Consider the following 24,837-nt stretch of genomic DNA (forward strand, 5'->3'; position numbering starts at 1 on the left):
AGAACTCAGAATCCACTTGCTGCTCAAAACACTTTCTCTAATGACCCCCAACCCCCCATTTATGGGCCTGCTAGGAACCTTGAATATGGGAAATATATTTTAGACCCCGGTTTTGGACCTTGAATATGCAAATTAGTCCCCGCCTCCACTCAATCACAGCCGCCCACAATGCCGAAACGCAACACAATGGCAAGTGTAAAATATCGGTTTAATTCAGCCATTTACCGTATGTTGAACCAGAAGAAGAAGAAGAGAGAGTGTGAATTATTATACAGTTATTATACACATAATGCATTTTATGTATCACTCTCTACAACGTCAGACCCATAACGGCAATTGATATGATTAGCCTTTGGCTTGACTGCATATCAAACAGCTAATCATGTGTTGCTAATGTTACTCCGAGTCAGACAGCTGCATTCTAAAACTGAGCATCCATATAAACACTTTGAACATCATAGAAAGTCAGTTGTGAAAACCCTCGTCCTGCTTGTTGACGGGATTGGTTACATGTTTGTAATGGTAGGAAATATTTTTTACACCCCAGTTTTGGTACACTGCAGTTTTAAGGAGAAAATACTCGTGAATTTGCACATGGTTTGTCTTACTAACACCACATAGACATATAAACAACATTAAAAAATCGATTTTTGCCACAGGGGGTCTTTAACATTTATCTTTTAGAGTGTTTTGCTTTTATTTGTACTTTATGGAGTGTATAGAGTAGACAGATTTGACATGGTCAAATTTACCATGTGTTACTTGTTACTGTAAAACATTTCTGCTAATATATTTCGAGCTGGTAAGCATAACTTTAAGTGATGGTGTACAATTAACCCTTTTTAGATTTGTATGGCTTTATTACCTTTAAATGTGATAAAATCAGATTGCAGTGTCTGAAATCTCCTTTTTTATAAAATAAATATACTACATTATACATGCATAATGACATCTATAAAAACAACCCCAGATTTTTTGTGGATAAATTGGTTTACAGTGGGTATTGCCACCAACATATTACTCGGCAGGTCAGCTCTGGTGATTTAGTTGTTCCTTTTGCACAGTCAAATTGTATGAGGAGAACTGTACTATTTAGATCCTCAGTAGCTTGGAATCAACTGTCAATGTGTATAAGGCAAATAAGCAACAGATCTTATTTTAAAAAGATGGTAAAAATATGTATGATCTGTAATGAAAACTAAGTGTAATGACTCCATTTGAAGTGTATTTATTCTTTTGATAACATATTGTAAAAAGTGTAATGTGATTGTGTATATGTTTTGATATCGTAAAATGGACCCCAGGAAGATTAGCGACCACTCGTGAAGGCTAATGGGGTTCCAAATAAAATAAATAAATAAATAAATAATTTTTTTAAATAATGTCTTAATTAATGTAAATGATATCATTGATAAGCATAACTGTAGGTATGTGTTTAACGTATTGACTTCAATTTAACAGTCACAGGTGTGTGTATATCAGCTACACTCAGAAAAAAAGGTACAGTTCTGTCACTGGGGCGGTACCCTAAGGTATAAAAGTGTCTTTTTACCTTACTCACCCCTAAATAGTACATATTAGTACCGTAAAGGTACATAGTAGTACCTTTTCAGTTTTGTACCTTAGGGTACCGCCCCTGTGACAGCAATGTACCTTTTTTTCTGACAGTATATTGTAAAATAGCTTTGAAAATGATTTGTCCAATCAGTTCTTTTTGCTACAAAAATATCAGATTCTTTTCTCTTTTTTTTTTGGACTCATGTATGTATTTTTACACGTATATACTCTCGGAGATTCTGTACACTCTTAGATTTTTTTTTTTTAAACTACCTTTAGAGTTACTACAGCTTGACATGGGGCGGTACCCTTAAAAGGACATTTTCTTGTACCTTTTTTACCCCCAAAAGGTTCATAGTAATGCCTAAAGGTACTAGCATGCACCTTTTAAGGGTGAACAAGTTACAAAAATGTCCTTTTAAGGATACCGCCCCAGTGAAAAGCTGTTGTACCCCTAAAGGTACAATTTTTACAAAAAAAATTCTGAGAGTGTACAGAATCGACTTTCAGATCACTTAAGCATGAAATTTTCACGTGTTCGCTGGAGCAAAAGATCTTAGGAAGGTGAAATAGATATCGAGAGTTGCACTTGACACCTGGCTGAGTAGTTCAGTTTGGGTTTGCTTCTGACAGGTTTCATTTAGAGCAGCTATTTTCTTTCTGATGGAAAAGAACATCAGTGGTTTAGTTCTCGAAAACAAACTTTACAAATTAGAGCAAACTGTAGGAGTGTTTCCACACACACAAAAAAAAAAAGTTGGCTGGCTGTCAAAGCAGCGTTGACACTTGACTTAACTAGGCTTTTTAAACAGATCTGATGTACCACGTCACAATTTTGACATCAAGCATATGTGTATAATGCGTGTGGATACGGTTTACAGTTGACAAAGTGTATAATTGGAAGACAAAGCCTCCATTTAAGGAGCTGATAAAAAACTTATCGTTTATAGCTTGTCGTTTAAAACATGTTTACTCATGTGAAACAGCTGTAAGTCTCTGAAATTGTTTCAGTTTTGTGTTTTTATTTTGTGAACCTGTGATGGAGGATATGCAGTGCCAGTTATTGTAGGATGGGTTGTAAAAAATAAAAATAAAATAAAAAACATTGGAAAGAAAAAAGGGGTTCAGCTGCGATAAAAGGGTTTGCTTAATAATTTTAGCCTCCTTTATTTTTGACTTTTGACAAATATTATAACTAAATCTGAATTTCTCATTGCGCTGCCTCGATTTTATTATGTAGATAATTTTGCCAATGTTCTGAGTAAAATAACATTAAAAAAGCAACAAATGTAAATCAACAAATTAAAATTTGATTAATCAGGAGCATCTAACGTGCATAAAAATGTATTAGTTAAAGACTTTTTGGCTCTTAAATAAATAAATAAACAAACAAACATTATAAGCAGACCAAACATAAAGTATAAACATGAATAAATGTATATTTTATATATTTAAATATTAATTTAATGCCCATTTGTTTTGTCTTTGTAGTGTAATCTGTTCTGATGATCAACCAGTAACAGATGTGTCTGTTTTTTTGGCATCAATACTGACATTTTATGAGTGGCTATTAAGCATTAAATGCTATTTCCCTAGAAATTATCCTTTTATTTTGCAGCTCCGAAACGTGCAGATCTCTGATCAAGTACGCATACATTTGAAACAAAACGAACAAAGCCATTGTATGACAGTCTACATCTAACACTGTGTTCTAATGTTAGCTTAACACGTCTCAGACATTCCCCGTGAGATATTCAGTAATGAAAGACTTAGCATATCAAAATGAGAATCTCTAACCGCAAAACAACGTGTGTAAATGAACTGAAGAACGGCAATTGACGTAAATGGGTCTTAAATTTGTAGTAGCTCAGAGTGCCCTTGTGTGTCACAGTATCAGACGTGTTTACAATCCTTTGCTCTGAACAGTTCTGGCTTCCATTCAAACACACAATGTATGCGGCACCACGGATGCCGCCCAATGCTCTGTTCTCCAAATCATTACTGTCATCGCAGCGATAAGCTCTACAAAAGCGTATGCCACTTTAGCCGCTAGCTGGCTCTGACCCTAATGGCCCTCACGGTAAACCCGAACCTTTTGATTGGTGCTCTTGCGGCGCGTGATAATTAAGTTTCTCTTCTTCTCCTTCCACGGCTGTAAGCTCATCTCATCACACATTAAGAGACAGACCGGCCGCCTCCGTGGAGTCTATCAATGCCTTTTTGAACCCACATTTAATAAGCGCATGCCAAAAGCTGCTGCCGCCAATACATTATCCAGTGTTAGTGTCAGACGGCGCAGAGATTCGGTAATAAGAGCCAAGCTGCAGTTTCATTACTTATTGAGCTTGTGCTGTTTTCAGAGGGACTCATTAAACGGGCAGCAGACATATGCCACAACCAGCAGCCATCTGAAGAGTCATTTGTAAAAGCCCGAAGGAACGCCCCGGTGTCATTGCCGGTTCATTTGTCTGTTTTTCTTGTTGCCGCTTGTTTGGATGCTTCTCAGTGTTGGGCTCTATATTAATTCTTGCTTATGAATCGCAGAAGGGCTGTTCCTTGCAACTGCGATGGCACGGCATTGTTCAATCAAGATATTTTTATACAGATGATCAGAAGGCATTGGCAAATGCCGCAACAGATGTCGCCGTCAACATCGGTGGTTACCTGGAGTGTTTTTTTGTTTATTTACGTTTTAGTGGGATCCACATTTATTATGCCAGGGCTTGACATGAACTTTTTTGCTCACCAGCCTGTGGCTAGTGGTTGTCCAAAGTTACTAGGCACTCAGCATTTTCATTTGCCACAATTTTGACATTAATACCAATGGGGAAAAACTGCCATATAGATATTTTTTTATATCTCATAATTTGGCAGCAGGTATATTAGGCTGACGTCACTTTAAGACCTGACACACGGATCCATTATTCTGTTACACATGTGTTTTCTTTCTCAACTGTTTACTTAAAATGTAACTTACTGTGTTTATGTGAATACTCACCAAGACATTATTTTGTGTGTATCTGACTCTAAGTCATAAGCAGCAAAAATAACTAAATTTAGTACTGCGAGGCAGCTTTATGTACACACACTTTGGAGAGAGAGAGAAAACTCAACTGGTGTTGTCTGTCTATTCTGCGGAAAATGAGTATTGGAAGTGTTTCAGATATTTCCGTATCAATATGTATCGAAAATATAATACACTGTATTGTACTTAGTTAATTTTAACTTTTTAAAATATTACGAATGAAAGATGTATAAATTATATATAAAATTCAAGAAGCCAAAGTGGCTAGTAGGAGTGAACTGCAACTGCTGAAATCTACCTACATTTGGTAGGTTGGCAGGTGTTAAAGGGTTAGTTCACCCAAAAATGAAAATTCTGTCAATAATTACTTAGCCTAATGTCTTTTGACACCCGTAAGACCTTCGTTCATCTTCGGAACACAAATGAAGATATTTTTGTTGAAATCTGATGGCTCAGACAGGCTATCATTGACACCAATGTCATTTCCTCGCTCAAGACCCATAAAAGGCACTAAAGACGTCGTTAAAAAGTCGTTAAAAATGTCACCACAGTGGCTCTACAGTAATTTTAAGAAAGCGGCGAGAATAGTTTTTGTGCAAGGAAAACAACAACGAAATAACGACTTCAAAATAAGTTTCAAACTGTGATGAATCAGTGTTTCAATTCATGATTCGGATCGCTAATGTCACTTGATTTCAGCAGTTTGGCGTTTTGACACGCGATCCAAATCATGAATCGATGAATATGCTGATTCATAAAAGTTTGAATCTTTGTTTTGAAACCGGCCCATCTCTATATAAGTCGTTATTTAGTTTTTTGCGCCCAAAAACTATTCTCGTCACTTCATAAAATTATTGTAGAATGGACTTTGTAATGCATCTTTAGTGCCTTTTATGGGTTTTGAGAGAGGAAATGACATTGGTGTCAATGAAGTCAACAAAAAATATCTTCATTTGTGTTCTGAAGATGACCGTCTTATGGGTGTCGAACAACATTAGGGTAAGTCATTTATGACAATTTTTATTTTTTGGTGAATTATTTGACCTTTAGCCTCAATTTCCCAAGTCAAAAAGTCCCCTTGAAAGGTGGGGTGGCGTGTCAGGTGGGAAAATAGTCCCTCACATTCAACCACAAGCTTAGTTAGTTACATCAGATCCACATATACCAGCAAGCAAGCATCTGCTGTCAGAGCCATAGCCTTACGGACAGCGTTCTGACATGATGTAGCGCAACCAGAGTTCAAGTCCTGGCTCGATGACCGTTCCTGATCACACTTCTCTCTCTGTATCGATTAAAGGCAAAAATCTGAATCCAACTTTTTTTTTTAAAGCAAGCCCTTGCTGTAGAACTTTGTTGGTTTTATTTCTTGGTCTATCAGAACGTCTATTAAAATTCATGACGAATGATGTATTCTATCCAGTTTCCCTGTTTGCCTCGTCTTCAACGTGTAGAATCGTTTCGACGTGCAAAAGTCATGAACACAAGGTGATTTTATGGAAACATCTGGTGCATAATCTGTTTCTATGGCATCTACAGGGAAATGCGAATAGTCAGTGTTTGAGGTCTTGTAGTAGAGATCTAACTAGCCCAGAGACATCCGCTGGGCCGCACTTCATGGCTTCCTGTGGCTTCTCTAATAGGCTGTTTCAAAGAGCAGCAAGGACACCTTGTGAAGGCGAGTAAATTAATCCTCTGTGCCGCTACGACGCTCCTCTCCACCCGTCTGCTGAAGGGCAGGCGCACTTCCTCTCGGCCATCGCCACCGTCTGCCCTCTCTCTGGCTCTCAAGAGGTCTCAGATGTGTGACTTCAGAAGGCTCTTTCCACGCTTATCCATCCTTTCCTCCAGTCTCCTGCTGTATTGGCTCATTTGCATCCATTTTTCATCAGTCATCACCGGAATCCCTCTGCACATCAAACGGAGCCAGACCCGAGGCTAGCTGCTTTTGTGGTCTCACATTTCGATCGCGCGTTACGTTCACCAAAGCGTATTGCTCTTTTTTTTTAAATCCAGACTAAGAGGAATGCGCAGTTTTAATGACTTTATGGGGCACGCTTGGTATGCTGTGACACTAGCGGGAATTATACGTGGCCTCTGTGAAAGATTTCCTGCGACAACAGTGGATAAAGTCCATGAGGTTCCAGAGAGCGTTTTAGAAGCGATTTCCCCATCACGTTTTCACAGAACATTCATCCCTCATCAGAACACGTTGCATGTTCACCCAACGCCTCTCCATGAGACTTAATAAACTTTCTATTGAGATAAATGCCTGGAATTCACCAGAGGCACAGCTGGATGTTGATGGAGATTGCTAATTTTGACAGTTTTGGACGCATTCCAGAGCCCTCTATGCAACAAAAAAATAAATAAAAAATATATTACGACGATGGCACTTGTCACATCATTTTATCCAGGTGTTATCCATCTCTTCCCCAATAAACATTAATCTGCGCTGCTTGTCTCTTATTGAATGACGAAGAAGCCGTTTTGCCAATAGGACAGGCTCAGCATGTGAGATGCGTGAAATGAGGTGCCTCAACCGTCGTTTCCCACAAGGCCCGGCTGTTCGCCATCTCTCAGACTGTCAGATGCCATCGTTTCACCGCTGCGCCTCGTGTGAAATGACCTGTCAAGGTTGGGAATTTATTTGTTCTCATGCAGGTTGACTGTAATGTTGAGGATACAGGGATTTATACCTTTCCTCTTCCCGCGATCTTCCTTACACCTGAGACTGGGTAACAATATCAGGTTTGGTAAATGCAAATAAGGTCAGTGTACCCCCGTTGAGAGATTATCCTCGGTTTTAGAGTATTCTTGTAGTGTTAATTCGTGACTGTCTGGGATCCATTGCTTATGACATATTTGGCATACTGTGAAGCAAGGTCATTTTGTGTTTATCATCACGCTTGTCTTTTCCCTGTCATTCTTTCCCCAAGGATAAATGTGGTGTTGAGGCAGATTATCAGCTATTTGGCTCTAAGGAAATGTCGCATGGCTTTTTTCTTTCTTGCACTGAAGGGCTTGACTACCAATGCAAGCCATTTCATTGATATTCATCGTATATGTTGTCATTGAATGCTCATGGTAAATGGTAGCAACGTTGGGAAATCACAGAGGGAGATTCATAATCAAATGAAACAGCATTTTACCGTCCTTCTAGACACCCTTGAAATTGTTTGTAATCAGCTTAAGGCGAAAACTGGCCCATTTGTCAATTTCTAGCCATAGTGTTGTCGGTAACTGATTCCTTCACCTCTGCGTTACTCAACACGCGGCCCTCAAGTCATTTTGTTGCCTGTGTGATGGTCAATATTGTCGCAACTGCAATTTACAGTAAAGTGTTCATCCAGTTAACCATATAAAGTTGTATGCATCATATTTGATACATGGATTTATAAATCCTTTCTTCTCTAGTGGATTATCCACGCTCTTCAGAAAGTTGAAGTACTTTTAATATAATTTCTGAAATGCCCACTTATGTCTTTTTTTCTTTGCTGACTTAGGCAACTGCAAGATTAACTTTTTTTTTTGTATTGTCATTGCTTTTTCAAAATGACTATTTACTTAATTAGTTTATGCTTAATTAATATTTGTTTCATTATCTTTAGAAAATCAAACACTAAACTGCAACTGTTGGAACAGAAAGTATTCATTTTAGTCGTCGTAATTTATTATGATGCATTATGCTCACTATAATCAACATTATCAATTAATGTAATCATGTTTTGTCATTTTATTGTCTGTCTGTCTGTCTGTCTGTCTGTCTGTCTGTCTGTCTGTCTGTCTGTCTGTCTGTCTGTCTGTCTGTCTGTCTGTCTATCTATCTATCTATCTATCTATCTATCTATCTATCTATCTATCTATCTGTCTATCTGTCTGTCTGTCTGTCTGTCTGTCTGTCTGTCTGTCTGTCTGCCATCTATTTATTTATTTTAATTTACTATATATTTTTTCATTTTTTTTTTTAAACTGTAGGTTTTAGGTTAATATTTATGTATTATTGTTCATTGTTAAAGGGTTAGTTCACCCAAAAATGAAATTTGTCATTAATGACTCGCCCTAATGTTGTTCCACACCCGTAAGACATTCTATTCGTATTGATTCATGATTCGGATCGCCAATGTCATGTGATTTCAGCAGTTTGACATGCGATCCGCACCATAAATCAATACGCTGATTCATGACCGTTTGAATCTTTATTTGAGGATTGAATACAAACCCGCAAGAGAAAACAATGCTGAGTAAAGTTGTAGTTTTTGTTATTTTTGGACCAAAATGTATTTTCAATGCTTCAAGAGATTCTTATTAAATAACTGATGCCACATATGGACTACTTTTGATGTTTTTATTAACTTTCTAGACATGGACAGTATAGTGTGCATACACTTCCATTCACTCTCGGACTAAATATAAAATATCTTAAACTGTGTTCCGAAGATGAACGGAGGTCTAATGGGTGAGGAACGACATTAGGGTGAGTCATTAATGACATACATTTCGTTTTTGGGTGAACTAACCCTTTAAGTAATGTTCGTTTATGAAGCATTCATTTAAATTATCTAAAACAAATAAAAAAATAATAAAAAAAAGTATTGTGTATATAGAAATTAACTAAGTTGATTACTCATGATTATCAACCATGGTCAGCCTGCCTCATTAATATAAAATAATTATAATTTTAATTATACTTATAAGTGCGGCCCCCTTGAGGCTAAAGGTACTCTGCTGAGCTTTCCAAAGTTGAGTAGCCCTGGTTTACCTTCACAGACCATCTCACCCGACAAAGGCTTTTTACCCACACTGCTCCCTCCCTGTCAGATAACCTTCCCGACAGGACTTGCCCATAAGGAATAACAGCTATTCTTATGGCTTTAATGTGCAGGTGTGGCTTTGTCATGGCTCCCCTGCTCAGGGAGGCATTACCTCAGTCTCACGATAACGCATTGTGTATTTGGCCTTTGCAACTTGTGTTGATCACAGTATAATCTATTTATCGCTCACAGCTCTGCGTGACCGCCCATGCCGCACGCTTATCAGATTACCACAGCCCCCTAGAATTGGGATAGCAAACCCTGAGTTGCAAACTCGCCATTTGCAACTTTATGAAACGGCGCCGGGGAGATCTGCATCAGCATTTTCCCCCGTGGCTTGGAAAACTACAATCTACCCCAGCGCCGATTCACCCCTCATGCAGAACCAATTGGAAACTGCTCAGTCCTAGAAGAAGCTTTGGGGGATTTGCGCCTGGCCGACGGGGACTTGTATCCATATATTTGATTTAGCATACATGAATGTTGCTGCCTAGATCAGCACGGCAGTGAATACATCAAGCGAAGCACGGAATGACTCCAAATGAAGGCTGTAGCTCCTTATAGCGGGCTAATGTTATCAGACATCTTCACAGTTCTGCAGACTTGCATGTGTGAGGAGGTTCATAAGTTATTCTGAATGGCTTCAAGTTCCAGCGCGAGTGTCAAAAGATGGTTCATTTCCATATTTTCTCATTTTCTGCTACCTGGGCCTCTTGTCATTGTCGTAAAAGTTTAGAAGAGAAGAATGGAGGTTGAAGAGAGTTTGTGCAGTTGAATACAGTTTAAGATGTAGGATTAGTGCTAGCTATCATTCCGGCCAGAACCGGCAGAGTCGTAAGTGTCACGTTGTCCTTCTTCTGACAATAACATTAAGGATGCTGTACCACGAATCAGAGCGCTTGGCATTTATACAGCTCTCAGGCATGATGATGGTGTTCTTTCGCGCTCTTTAATTTGGCTTCACACGGTTGAGGTGCTTTACCTTGTTCCGTGTGCGCTTTGCACGGTGCCAGAGGACCCCTGCGCTCGCATTTTAACAAAGTTTCTATGGCAACGTGGCCATTACTCCATGATGTTGAGGATGCTCAGCTGGAGGGGGCTGGTCACAAGTGCCTACACATATCATCCAAACACCAGGATACAGACATACTTTAGAGTTGAGTTGATTCCAATTTCTCATCCTGACGGTTAATTTATGCTCATAGCCGCATGCCACAGGAAGCTGATTGGGATACCAGATGAGCATTCACTACAGATGCTCAATCTGTACCAATACGCTCAGTATTGGTGTTCGTATAGGTTCCAAACATAGTCAACACATGTAGGGGCATCTTTTCAAAAATTCACTGAATTTTCACTGAAGGGGGTTTCAAAACATTTGCGTAAATCAAGGCAGGGGTTTGCAACCATTTTGCACTGACACACATTTTTAGGTTCTTAAACTCGCTTCAGCGATAGGCAGCTGATTATGATCTTAAAACATAAAATTAAAGTAGCGCCCATATTAGCGCAAACTAAATTTAACCAAGACAAAATTTGTCTTTTGTCTATAAATTAACGAAGCCCAGGTCACACAGAACTCACTTTCGACTATGCAAAATTTGCAGAACACCACTCTTAAAAGAAAGGTTCTTTAGGGGCTTTCGCACCTGGCAGTTATAAGAACTATCCACCAGGGTGGTTCCTTGAGAACTATTTTTTCCCCTAGGGCCATTTTGCTGGTTGTATTTGCACTGCCAGTAGGAACTCAGAAGTGCTGTAAGCCACAATGTTGTTGTGACTTTTATTTTGACGCTCTGTGCCGGCGGACATTTATTTTGACTGCTCTGAGAACGGCAGAGCCTGAGCACACATTGCTCCCATACTCTGTCTTCATTCGTTTCATTTCGTTGAGGATATTTTGTGGTCCCCTATTGACATCAAAGTTTAGTGTCAGTGCGGCCCCGCGCGTTGTTCTGAAAAGCACCTTTTTGTTGAGTTGTGTGTGTGTGTGTGTGTGTGTGTGTGTGTGTGTGTGTGTGTGTGTGTGTGTGTGTGTGTGTGTGTGTGTAACCGCGGAGATCCACTTTTGCGCAACGACTGAAGCGTTATGTTGTGACACTTCCTCTCATTTGTGCGTTCAAATCGGTTCAAATGCAGCACTGCATTCCCGGGATGCTGTGCTATACACCCATAGGAAAAAAGTGGAGCGTGGAACGACAGAAGGGTTGCACGGACAAGTAGCTCTGCATCTTGAGTTAGCTTGGCCCTCCCTCATGCAGCATAATTGGTTGACACTGCGTGATTGACAGAAACAGAATTTGATGCTGATCAGACAGTTTAAATGAATGTGGTCTAACAGTGCTCAGATGGCCAATCAAATCAAAGTAGGCGGGGTTCAGGCACCGTCGTCACACACACACACACACACACACACACACACACACACACACACACACACACACACACACACACACACACACACACACACATATACACTTACACACAAACACACACACAGAGAGACGAGTGCATCAATATATTGTCGTTGCGGAGAGAGACTTTCTCTTATTTCATCTTTCCGGTGAAATAAAAAAATGCACTCACACAAATGCACACAAAATGCAACGTGTCCATGCTCTTAATATACAACCATTAATAAACATCTTTGATTTTAACGAAGAAGAAAAAAAAAACTATATGAGAGCGGATTAGAACTCGCAACCTTTGAGACGGTTTACTAAAATTCTACCACCAGACCACTGTGGAACTCAACTATTAATAGCGGAATGACATATTTAATCACTCATGCAAAGAATATCGGGACTATTTGATGCAAATTAATGCAAATATTGTTTGCAAATAGTCCCAAAAAGATTTATTTCCCAACTAGAATTTCATTCACTGTTCTGTTTGACCTGGTTATGGCCTTGCTTTGAATTCGTAAATTATTTTAAATAAAATAATAAAATCATGTATTATTTTATTATAACATTATGATTTAATTTCTATAGGCTATAAAAAATAATAACAATAATTAACAAAAAGAGTAGGCTAGAGAACCCTATGTTCATGAATCATTCATATTCAGAAGGAAAGTTCAAATTCAGAAGAACAGTTCATGTTCAGAAGAAACCTTCATGTTGAAGAACTGTAAATAATAAAGATTGAGATAGATCTTGTTCTTGCTTCTTGGCATGTGGCTGTTTGTCACAAGAAGACAATTATTTGTTTGCAAGGAAAAACACAGCCGGAAAAAGCATGTGCACGTGACAATTTACTTTCAACCAATCAACGTTCTGCAGTGAGTCTAGCTCCTCCCTTTAGTACCAGACTACTGGGGTACCATTCACAACTTCTGACAATGGAAACGGCAAAAATCGCATACCATATATGGTATATGGATTGATTTTCTGACTGAATATTAGAATTGTTTTGTTTCGGTATACCGAATTTTCTGACTGAATATTAGAATTGTGTTTCGTTTCGGATACCGAAACGAAACACAATTCTAATATTCAGTCAGAAAATCTACCTTTCTGTTATTTTCAGCAAAACTAAGTGTTTTACAAGTTACTATTTTTTTTTCAGCAGAGAGATAAATTAATTGTTTTTATTTTTATTGTGAATGCCAATTTCACTCTAAAAAAAAATGCTGGGTTGTTTTAACCCAATGTTGGGTCAAATATGGACTAACCCAGCAATTGGGTTGTTTTAACTCAGCTGTTAAATACTGGGTCTGGTTAAATATTTGCTTAAGACAACCCAATCGCTGGGTTAAAAACAACCCAATTGCTGGGTTAGTCCATATTTGAACCAACATTGGGTTGTTTTATACCCAGAATTTTTAGAGTGTATATTTAGGTTATTAATGACTTTTATGAGCTGAACATTGGCTGCAACAGACAATTCCAGCAGTTATACTCACTTTTTGTAGATTACATTCATTTCACCAAATGAAATCATGACATAATCATTACATAATGATTTCACATAATGTTTTAATAATCTATCAAAGTTGATAACTCTTTTCCTACTGTAATGATGAAAAAACAAAGGTTTTTGGGAGTTACATTCTAGAGCAAAAGTAGTCTGTGTGCTGCTACATCATGTGTAGCTGTGATCGATGCTTACAGTACTATCAGGAGGTTTGTTTCACTCTGTATCATGTGAAATCCTAACTCTGTCAAAGCAATACTACCGCACTTCCAGGCAGTGCTGAGTTCTCGCCATCTGGGAAGCAACACATCCCAGAATGTGATGATGTCAGCTGGATTAATTATATTGCCTGGTGCCTGAGAACCTGGAGCCACAATTCAGGTCTTCCAGAAAGTTTTACACAACATCGCTGTGTAATAGGAACTGTTCCTTTCAGTACAAAAACTGAATGATGGTCTTATTTTAAAAAGTTTGTGATATTTCAGGAGTAAAACCAAGAGACAGGGCCTGTCACATATTGCATACAATTGAGTATTTTCAGCTTGTAAGTCTGTATTTTAAGGCTTATAATAACATTCATTTATTAGCATATTAATGTATTGTACATTATAGTACGTTACGATGTTCCATTGAAAATCCATTAAAATAATCCTTATTGATGTTATAAACTACATTTTAAGGTTTTGTTAAATGGTTAGTTCACTTTAACATGAAAATTAGCCCATGATTTACTTAGCCTCAAGCCATCCTAGTTATATATCACTTTCTTCTGTCTGATGAACACACTCTAAGTTATATTTAGGTGTGTGCGATATTAACAAAAAATGATATCTCAATATTTTCTGGGATTTTCTTGATAACGATAATTAGACGATATTTTGCTGAGTGTGTCATTGTAATGCTTACCTCGGTGATGGTGATCAGCTGACTCCTAAAGTTTTTAATCTTCATAATCTTTGTAATCAGGCTCTGAACAGATTACCCATTAAAAGTTCTTTCAGCCAATTGAAGAATAAAATGAGTTGCAAACATGGATTGCCAGAAAAATTGTTGAAAAAATGTTTATTATTTTGGTCCCACTTTATATTAGGTGGCATTAACTACTATGTATTTACATCAAAAAATAAATACAATGTACTTATTGTGTTCATGTAGTATTGCAAAACACTGTTGCTGATTCTGAGGTGGGATGCGGGTAAGGTTGGGGACAGGTGTGATGGTATGGGTAAGAAATTATTTACAGATGTTATAACATGCAGGTCATTTTTAAAATGTAAGTACAATGTAGAAGCATGTATGTGCATAATAAGAAATTAATGCATTGTATCAAATTATTAATCTAAATGCAAGTACATAGTAGTTAAGGCTACCTAATATAAAGTGGGTCTATTATTTTTAATTAGATACACTACCATTCAAAATTTGGGGTCTGTCATAATACTTTCATATAGCAAGGATGTATGAAATTGATAAGAAGTGACAGTAAAGACATTTATGTCCTAAAAGTTATGTTCTATTACAAATACATGTTGTTCTTTTGTAGGCTACTGTCTATTTATCCTAAGAATCCGGATGAAAGTGAATCATGTTTTCCATAAAACAATTAAGCTGTGCACCAGTGTATTATTCATGTCAGAATAACTGTTTGTGTTTGTGTGTGTATGTAGCTGGGAGGTCTTGCGTTTTCTCCTGTCAAACCTGCGCTGGTGGATGGAGGAATACAAATTTGATGGATTCCGGTTCGATGGAGTCACATCTATGCTCTACCATCATCATGGGATCGGTACGTCCATGGAAAATTAAGCACTTGATGTTCTTTACTTATAATCACCGTACACAACTACCCCACTGTAAATGTCACAGGCTCTTATTGTAGAAAAGGTAGAAAAGCTTTTGTCTTGGAAGAGCGATCGTTCCAAGTGCATTTCCGATACACAGTGAGCGTGTTACATAAACTCTCATAAATGAATGGAATTAAGCGGGAAAAGCATTCTTTCAAGCAAGAAATTAATTATACAAATAGTGTGGCAAAGGTTATCCTGCCATTTTCTCTCTTCTAGTTGATTTTGTACCAGTGATGCTGCTAGTGAATTTGGGTAGGTTTTTAAAAATTGCTTTGACTAAATCCTACTTGATTTTAATGAAAGATGACATTAGACTGACATAAGATTGAAAAAGAAAAAAAAAACTTTTTGTTGCAATTTGGTTCTTCATTGATCTTTTTAAAAATGTTTTGTGTAATTGCTAGGTAATTATTATTAAAGGGGTCATGAACTGCATTATTTTACTGTTTTATAATGTTTCAAAGGGGTGCACTTGTAACATTAGTATGATTTTTACATTAAAAATAGTCATAATTAAAAAAATAAAAGTAATTTTTTCCTACCCTGATTTTAGCCCTCTGATCAGCGATTGTAAAAGGAGTGATCTTTGATTGATTTATATATATATATATATATATATATATATATATATATATATATATATATATATATATATATATATATATATATATATATATATATATATATATATATATATATATATATATATATATATATGTATGTATATATATATGTATGTATATATATGTATGTATATATATGTATGTATATATATATGTATGTATATATATATATATATATATATATATATATATATATATATATATATATATATATAATATTAGAATATATATATTAGGCTGGTCAATCGATTAAAATATTTAATTGCGATTAATCACATGATTGTCATGAGTTGACTTGCGATTAATCACAACTTAATCGCACATTTGTATCCGTTATAAATATATCTTAAATTAAGTTTTTAATACTCTAATGAACATGGGTGTGGACAAATATGCATGCTTTGTGGGTATGTTTATTATTAGTGAAACCATACTTATTCAATAATAATCAATAATACAGCATTAAGACTAGACATGTATCAAAGGTCGTAGATGTTTATCAAAGAACTTGTTCATGTCTTTTAAGCCTAAGCTTAAATTCAGAATAAATAGTGATTTCTCTCATTTTAAGAATATAAATAAAGGGAGTTTTTACACTGGCAGTTTAGTTCAGAACAAGGCAGAGTTCATATGAAATAGGTGATGGGAAAGTTGTCATGCGGACCTGGGAGTGCAACAGTACCACACCATACCTGGAGGAGGTCTATATTCCACGAGTAGGAATAGTGTGGCTCCTTTAAGAGATGCACGTTCCCTATTGAAATGCCGTTATTGTGTGTGTGTGTGCTGAACTGTGCCGAGATTCACCCAAACAGTGTGAGAAACACGGACATGTGAGCGCTCGTTCAGAAGAGTAACCTGCATATTAATTTTAGCCGATTGTAATGTGTTAATGATTTACCTCGGACATAAGCGAGAGTGAGCTTGCAGTGCATTGCGCTTGGACCGGAGAGAATGTGCTCAGTGTTAAAACACACTTTTCTTTTGAACTGGAGTCTAATAAAAGTTAAACAGAAAATATGGTAGCTTGTAGGCAATAAATGCACTTTTGGTTTAGAATAGTAATATTAATGTCAACCCTTTTCTTTCCCTATTTATGTTTGCTGCTGCATCCTTTGCGTCTATGGCTTATTTCAATTTCTCCAACTACGGGCTAGGCCACGGATAAAACAGAAAATGCGTGCTGCGTTAATCGCGCATTAATAAATTTAGTATAATATAATATTAAATGATATATATAATTTAATCACAGTTTAAATAACAGAATATTTTCATCCTTCTAGAGACAATGTGAAGTTGACAATTTGATTTACTGACACAGACAAAGAACATCTGGCTGTACATGAATCATTACATCTCAGAAACCACTGGTCACGGATCAGGCATTAGAATGAAAACATTTACATGTTGTGGCATATTGTCGAGTCCATATCGTAAAAATCTGTTTGCAAAACCTGTGCTGAAATTGGATCTGATATACCAAATAATCCTTAGTGAATGTACATTCACACTGTTGAAAATAAATTACTATACTGGATTTTTTGTCCAGTGATCCTGTATCGCTCTTCTCTTCTCGTCATTATTATGAGGAAATTAAAATGATGAAATTATGATTTTCTTCATCGTTGCATCTATGGCCCCACCCACTGGTGTGTTAGTGAGATGATGAGGAGAGAAGAGCCGTCTTTCACTGTCTATTATAGGCGGCTTCCACAACGAGTCATTCTCTGGCCTTGGTTTCAATAAAAGCTGTTTTTGGACTAACAAGGACATTTTCAGTTCTGAAATGTACAGGATATTGTTATATTCCTGTTATATGTCAAAAGCTCAAGGAAAATAAGCTTTCTCAAATTATGACCCCTTTAAAATGTACCTGTCAACTATGGTATCTGATTTCAACTTAATGTTTCCTGATGCTCAGGAACAGGATTTTCTGGGGATTATGCTGAATATTTTGGACTCCAAGTAGATGAGGACTCTCTTGTGTACCTCATGTTGGCAAACCATATTGTGCACGCTCTCAATCCAGACTGCATCACTATTGCAGAGGTAAGCCAAATGTTTTCTTTTGAAATGCACTGAACATAGAAGCTGAGCATGAAAAGAAATGTCAGCAGTTCTTTAACTGAATTGCTCCTGTTCTTATTCTGATGCTTTGAGATAACAGTAATACTACAGTATTGTCAGTTCCCAACAGCCATGGCTTATACTTAAAGCTGCAAAAAATACGACTGTTTTCAACGGGTTTCCCGGACCATTCCCATACGACTTGTGAGGTCTATTTCAAATTTCTGAGGTCTCTGATAGCTTTGCCTGAGAAACAGACCAGCATAAAAAAGGTTGAATTATGGGTAATATAATATACACTACCATTCAAAAGATTGAGGTTTTTCAAAGAAGTCTCCTGTGCTCAGAAAGGTTGCATTTATTTGATTAAAATTAAATACAAATTGTACAATTTAAAATCAATGTTTTGATGGGTAGAACGTTCAAAAGAACAGCATTTGGAAATCTTTTGTAACATTATAAATATATTTACCGTTACTTCTGATCATTTCAATCATTGCTTAATGGTGTTAGTGAATAGCTGAATTGTATACATTTCTTCAAACTTTGTTAAAGCCATATTGTCGCTATTGGGTGGAAATCTCTAATTCTCAAAAATGCCATTTTACAGGAAAAGTGAAAAACACTGTTTTTAAAGGTGCCCTAGAATGAGTTGAAGCAATATGTTAAATTGTTCTCTGATATCTACATAGGGGATATGTGGCTTATTTAAGGGCAACAATTGTCCAGATACAGTTTTACAGGTCCATTTACAACCCTATAAATTGTCCCTAGGATGTAATGCTCTGTTTTTGCATTATATGGAAGAGTCATGAATATTAATGTTGAGCTCTGCTCTGATTGGCTTATTTCAGCAGCTCACAGCACACATAATTTCAGTTGTTCAGCGAAGCGGCTCGTGAGTCCTGACCGTCCTGACAGAACACAGACCGACTGAATGACACTTTAAGCAGAACATCACAAATGAAGATTGATAAAATGCAGCCTACTTGTTTATTGGTGTTTTCAGATTGCGCGGGAGAGAGAGCGCTTGCGTGCATATGGTTGCAGGTTGTACATGTTTAGTTGGATAGTAAACCGGATAGTATACATGTTCTTTTCACAGAAAAGCTCTGATTGGGGATTTAAATGACTGAAATCTGACAACCGCAAGCACTAACGCTCTTCCTTCCCTCAGACAAAACCAAAACCAGCGATTTTAGACTCGCCTTTTTTTCGTCAACGATATTGCATGTTTATATAATGCTAGTCACAATGTAGGCTACGCAGTGACTGTGATGTACTCGGAAATATGAGTGAATGATCTGTAAGCAACGTATCTACGGTTGTATTTTGTAATACAAAATAATATTAACCTTTGTCATTAGACACACTATTTAGTTTTGTATGGTACTTGGTGTTTCCTGTTGTTACTGTACTAGCATCTTGCGTCATCTAGACAATGCGGTCTAAGAAACTTTCAATTTAATCAGAAATTGTTTAAACAGCTAGTCAATAAGTGGATAAAATCGCTACTTACTGCTTGCAGGAATACAGTTGTAATTGCCACTGACGCTGAGTGAAGCTTGCTTGAAATGGGCCGAACAAACAAACGATTTTGGATTTAAATTGTTGCGGTATCTGATTATAATAAACTTCAACCATGACTGTTGACATTTTTTATTTGTGGGAAGGGTAGAAAAGTCCTCACATCCCCTGCACAGCCCTGAACATTTTTGTCCATGAGAGCTGCCGTTTTTGCTATCCTCAAATGTTGCTTGTATAAAAACAAAAACAAACAAAAAAAACAATTCAAATGGCGAAATATGGAGATAGACAACGACAATATACTGGTAGTAGGAAAAAGTGGCCATACCAGAAATATTTATGTAATGCACGTATTTAAGTACTGTCATACTTTAAGTAGAAAGGTGTCTCTCTTGCTGTACTGGTTACTCTGTTCTGAATGAGGATCGGTATCATCCGAAATGACCACAATACCGTTAGTCATGGCTCGATAACCTTAATCTTGTCAACAGCGACACTGTATCCCAACTCCACAAAGACAGAATTAACCTTCAGAGTCAACGGGACACAGTGCATTAAATTAGCACTCAGTGGCTCTGTCTAAAGCCATGATTAATGAGACCACTTACTTTTTACTTACTTTGTTCTGTGTTTTGTAATTAGTAGACAGTGCCCACCAGAGATATCATCTAATTCTCTTTTATGAGCTCCATTGATAGAGCTGGACGGTGAATACTAACGTTTGCTTACATTGCAGGAAACAATTAAATAGCATAAAAACAGACTACAAATATAACAAAAACTAGGACCAAAGTACCAAAACTACTTTTTGCATTCAGCATTTAATTCAGTTTTGCTCAGCACTGCATATTATGTGATACCCTGCAGAATAGACTTGCAGGGCTGGAGACTGCTGCTAATCTAGTCAACAAAATTACTAGCAAAAATTTATGATTTTTTTTGTTGTTGTTGTCAGTAATTGCACATTTGGCTGGTCATGTGATCCTGAAATATCTGCCCACATGAGGCGACACTCCATGTATATAAATAAATTAACTTTTATTATGCCAGATACTATGATATTTTAAATTTCAAAAACATTTTAAAATGCATTACTCATTTTTAATGTATACAGTTTTTTTTAAAGGTGTTTTTAATTCCCACTCCATGTACATAAATAAATTTACTTTTTATCAAGCCATCATCATATTGTTAATTTAATTATATATATTATTATAAAAATAAAAAAAAATCAAATATATTCATCACAACAAACTGTTTTAAATTATGTTTTTATGTTCCGCTCCATGTATAACTAACTATAAACTATATAATTAACTTTTATTAGGCCGGATATGACTGAAGTCTTAATTTTTATACATTTAATTGATCAAATATGAATTATATTTTTCAATACCCTATTCATTTTTAATGTAGAAAATGTTGTTAAGTGCCACTTTATGTACAATATATAAATAAATCAGCTTTAAGTCATCATTTTATTGTTATTTTCATTCAAATAAACATGTATCAAATCATATCAAATACATACTTTGAATAAATTAATTGCTTATGTTTTTAATGAGACAAAAAGACGATGTGCATATTTTAAATGTCATATGGCTTCTAAAGATGAGCACACCAGTCTCATGAATCACTTCTATAATACGTTTATGCTACTGCCATTTTGATCCTTTCCATTAGTGGAGTTACTCCTTTAACAATAAATCTAATTTCTCCATGTTGATGTGTTTTTAAGAAATGCATTTTGTTTGTTTTTAAGGATGTGTCCGGTATGCCCACCCTTTGCCGTCCAGTCCAAGAAGGAGGTCTTGGTTTTGACTATCGCCTGTCCATGGCTATTCCAGACAAATGGATTCAAGTGAGTGTAATATAAAGTAATGAATAACATAAAAGAGAATGTACAATTAGTTCACTTACATTCAATGCACATCCTTATAGCACAGACCAAACTACTGTACAGTCCTTAAAATATACAAAGATGGTGCACTCATTACTATGAATGGGAGAAAATTCAACACTTAATATGGTGGAATAAGTCCTGCTTTCTAAATAAAAGAGCCAATCGGCAATTGGTAAAGTCATTGCACAACTGCAGCTGCTGTTAGAAGCTGTACTCGAGTTGCTATACTGCACATGCGCATTGGCTGGTCAAGCCTTAAAAAAATGCACGATTTGAGCATTTAGGTTGATCATATTTATCATACATTTGTTGTCAGCTTTAATTGGTGATTTCAAATATGAAATTTATTCTTAAAGGGGGGGTGAAACACTCAGTTTCAGTCAGTGGCATGTCAATCTTGAGTACCTATAGAGTAGCATTGCATCCTGCATATCTCCAAAAAGTCTTTATTTTTTTTATAATTATATAAGAAAGATGCGCTGTTCCGAGTCTTTCCGAAAAAAGCCGAGCGGGTGGGGGGCGTGTCGTGTGAGCGGAGCTAAATAATGACGTGTGCAGCAGCGCGCTGCAGTGAGGAAAGTGAGTCGCTCTGTGAGGAAAGTGATTCGCTCTGTGAGGAAAGTGATTCGCTCAGTGAGGAAAGTGATTCGCCCGCCGCGTGAGGAAAGTGATTCGCTCTGTGAGGAAAGTGATTCGCTCAGTGAGGAAAGTGATTCGCCCGCCGCGTGAGGAAAGTGAGTCGCTCTGTGAGGAAAGTGATTCGCTCTGTGAGGAAAGTGATTCGCTCTGTGAGGAAAGTGATTCGCTCTGTGAGGAAAGTGATTCGCTCAGTGAGGAAAGTGATTCGCCCGCCGCGTGAGGAAAGTGAGTCGCTCTGTGAGGAAAGTGATTCGCTCAGTGTGGAAAGTGATTCGCCTGCCGCGTGAGGAAAGTGAGTCGCTCTGTGAGGAAAGTGATTCGCCCGTCGCGTGAGGAAAGTGCTAATACAGATCGACCGCCGGCCTATCAGTGGGTAAGTCAGTAGCTACTGGTTATATCACCTGTTTAGCATCCTACAAGCCAGCGCTTTGATGGGCGTAGCCTGTTGCTTTCGCTCTCTCCCTCGCTCTCTCTCACGCGCTTCCGGTAGAATTGTCCGTAAGGCCCATACAAGGAAATTCCGCCCCCGTTAACGTCAAAGGGGACGCATGATCTCAAAAAACTTGCCGAAACTTATGACTAACCGGAAGTAGTATTTTTGACAAAGAAATACTCCCATCAAACGTCCACCTTAACTTTTGAAACTTTGTCTATGTTTAGTATGGGATTCCAAGTCTTTAACAGTGTAAAAAGATCAGTATGCATGAAACAGCATTTCACCCCCCCTTTAAGCTTGGTGAACAGCTTTGGAGAACATGTTTCCCCATTCAGAGATAGAGGAACTGTACTTGTATGACTGAAATGGCATGCCCGTGCCTGTGAGGCTTCAAAGATGGCCGTCGAGTGAAATGACTTGCCGTAAAAGAACTTTAGTGCAACTGACAACTTACTTCATTTTACTCACATTTCAATATATTCACGTCGGATGGTGTCAGCATCTCATTCATCACGCACTTGCCCTGCTTGTAATTTGGAAGCAAACCGTGTTTCTATCTTTTTCTCAGGGGAATTAGATTTAAAGATATTGTATCTACAACCTGCTCCAAATCTAGAATGACAAGCGGCACATCAGATAAATAGGGCATATTTCAATTTTTCTAGGCAGATATTTATAAATTGCCATGCAATTGGAAACGGGGATGGAAAAATTGGAAAAATAGGATGCGTTTTATACTTGAGGTCATGTTTTTTTCTGTCTTTTTGTGAGTGTGCATAATTAAAAGTATAATTATGGGCAATTCTTCAATCATTTTTCTTAATTAGGGTTTCTTCTGTGAGTTTATCTAAGCATTCCTTTGTTCTGCGCTGTTTCTGTGGATATGCATATCAATGAAGGTCTTCTCATTATGGATAAATTTATATATATATATATATATATATATATATATATATATATATATATATATATATAGAGAGAGAGAGAGAGAGAGAGAGAGAGAGAGAGAGAGAGAGAGATTTTGGGATTGTTTTCTTTTCTTGGCAGTAGCACAAGGCAATGCACATCTATCAGACTGATCAGAGAGCCACAGTTAATAAAACTATCAGTTTGAACGCTTTATTTGAGTCGTTTGTTATATCTGATCAGCACTCTGACCCCTTGGTGGGTTTAGCTGGATATAATAATTGGAGGTTTTTTCGAAAATAAATATACAATTCTGTATCATCTGGAGTAATTAGAAACCAGTTTGGTTCATTCCATTTCTCTCTGGAAACCCCAAGTGGTCTTGATGATTTTGAAGACTTTTAACACAATGTCAATGAAAAGTTTGAAATGAAAACTACAAAAAATTATTCATTGGTCCTTAAATAATTAAAATGTTTGTTTGCACTGCAAAAAAAAATGTTAATATCCGTTGTAAAACTAAAAGTTCACTTGTTCAGTTAGTTCACTAAAAAACTGATCATTCTGTCATTAACCCTCGTCATTCCAAACCCCATAAGACATTTGCTCATCTTCTGAACACAAATGTAGTTTCTGTTCCTCAGTTGTGCACGCTACTACCAATTTAACGCTTCAAAAGTTCATAAATAGATTGTAAAGTATTGTCAAGTAAGTATTGTAAAGATTGTGTTAAGTGGTTTAGTCCATGACATGTGCTTGACATGTGAGAACCAGTGAGGTTCATTCTTGTATTACAAAGCATGTTTGAGCTTCCACAAGAGCCAATGAGGTTAATTCTCGTGTTTGAGCTTCCACAAGAGCCAATGGAGTTCATTCTCGTATTACAAAGCACATTTGAGCTTCTACAAGAACCAATGAGGTTCATTCTCGTGTTTGAGCTTCCAGGAGAACCGATGAGGTTAATTTTTGTGTTTGAGCTTCCACAAGAACCAATGAGGTTCATTCTCATGTTTGAGCTTCCACAAGAACCAATGAGGTTCATTCTCATGTTTGAGCTTCCACAAGAACCAATGAGGTTCATTCTCGTGTTTGAGCTTTCAAAAGAACCAATGAGGTTCATTCTCGTGTTTGAGCTTTCAAAAGAACCAGTGAGGTTCATTCTCGTGTTTGAGCTTCCACAAGAACCAATGAGGTTCATTCTCGTGTTTGAGCTTCCACAAGAACCAATGAGGTTCATTCTCGTGTTTGAGCTTCCACAAGAACCAATGAGGTTCATTCTCGTGTTTGAGCTTCCACAAGAACCAATGAGGTTCATTCTCGTGTTTGAGCTTTCAAAAGAACCAATGAGGTTCATTCTCGTGTTTGAGCTTTCAAAAGAACCAATGAGGTTCATTGTCATGTTTGAGCTTCCACAAGAACCAATGAGGTTTATTCTTGTGTTTGAGCTTCCACAAGAACCAATGAGGTTCATTGTCATGTTTGAGCTTCCACAAGAACCAATGAGGTTCATTGTCATGTTTGAGCTTCCACAAGAACCAATGAGGTTCATTCTCGTGTTTGAGCTTTCACAAGAACCAATGA

General features: G+C 37.2%; 1 protein-coding gene across 1 annotated transcript in view; it reads left to right on the forward strand.

Moving 5' to 3' along the window:
• Window positions 1-24,837, forward strand: part of gbe1b (glucan (1,4-alpha-), branching enzyme 1b) — a 188,468-nt gene that overhangs the window by 62,218 nt on the left and 101,413 nt on the right. Inside the window, exons 8-10 of the mRNA XM_067450980.1 lie at window positions 14,979-15,094; window positions 17,700-17,827; window positions 21,135-21,233. Of these exons, the coding sequence (XP_067307081.1) occupies window positions 14,979-15,094; window positions 17,700-17,827; window positions 21,135-21,233 (343 nt within the window). The remainder of the gene's footprint in view (window positions 1-14,978; window positions 15,095-17,699; window positions 17,828-21,134; window positions 21,234-24,837) is intronic.

Source organism: Pseudorasbora parva, chromosome 8, assembly GCF_024679245.1.
Source record: "Pseudorasbora parva isolate DD20220531a chromosome 8, ASM2467924v1, whole genome shotgun sequence".
In the NCBI taxonomy this organism is placed as follows: domain Eukaryota; kingdom Metazoa; phylum Chordata; class Actinopteri; order Cypriniformes; family Gobionidae; genus Pseudorasbora; species Pseudorasbora parva.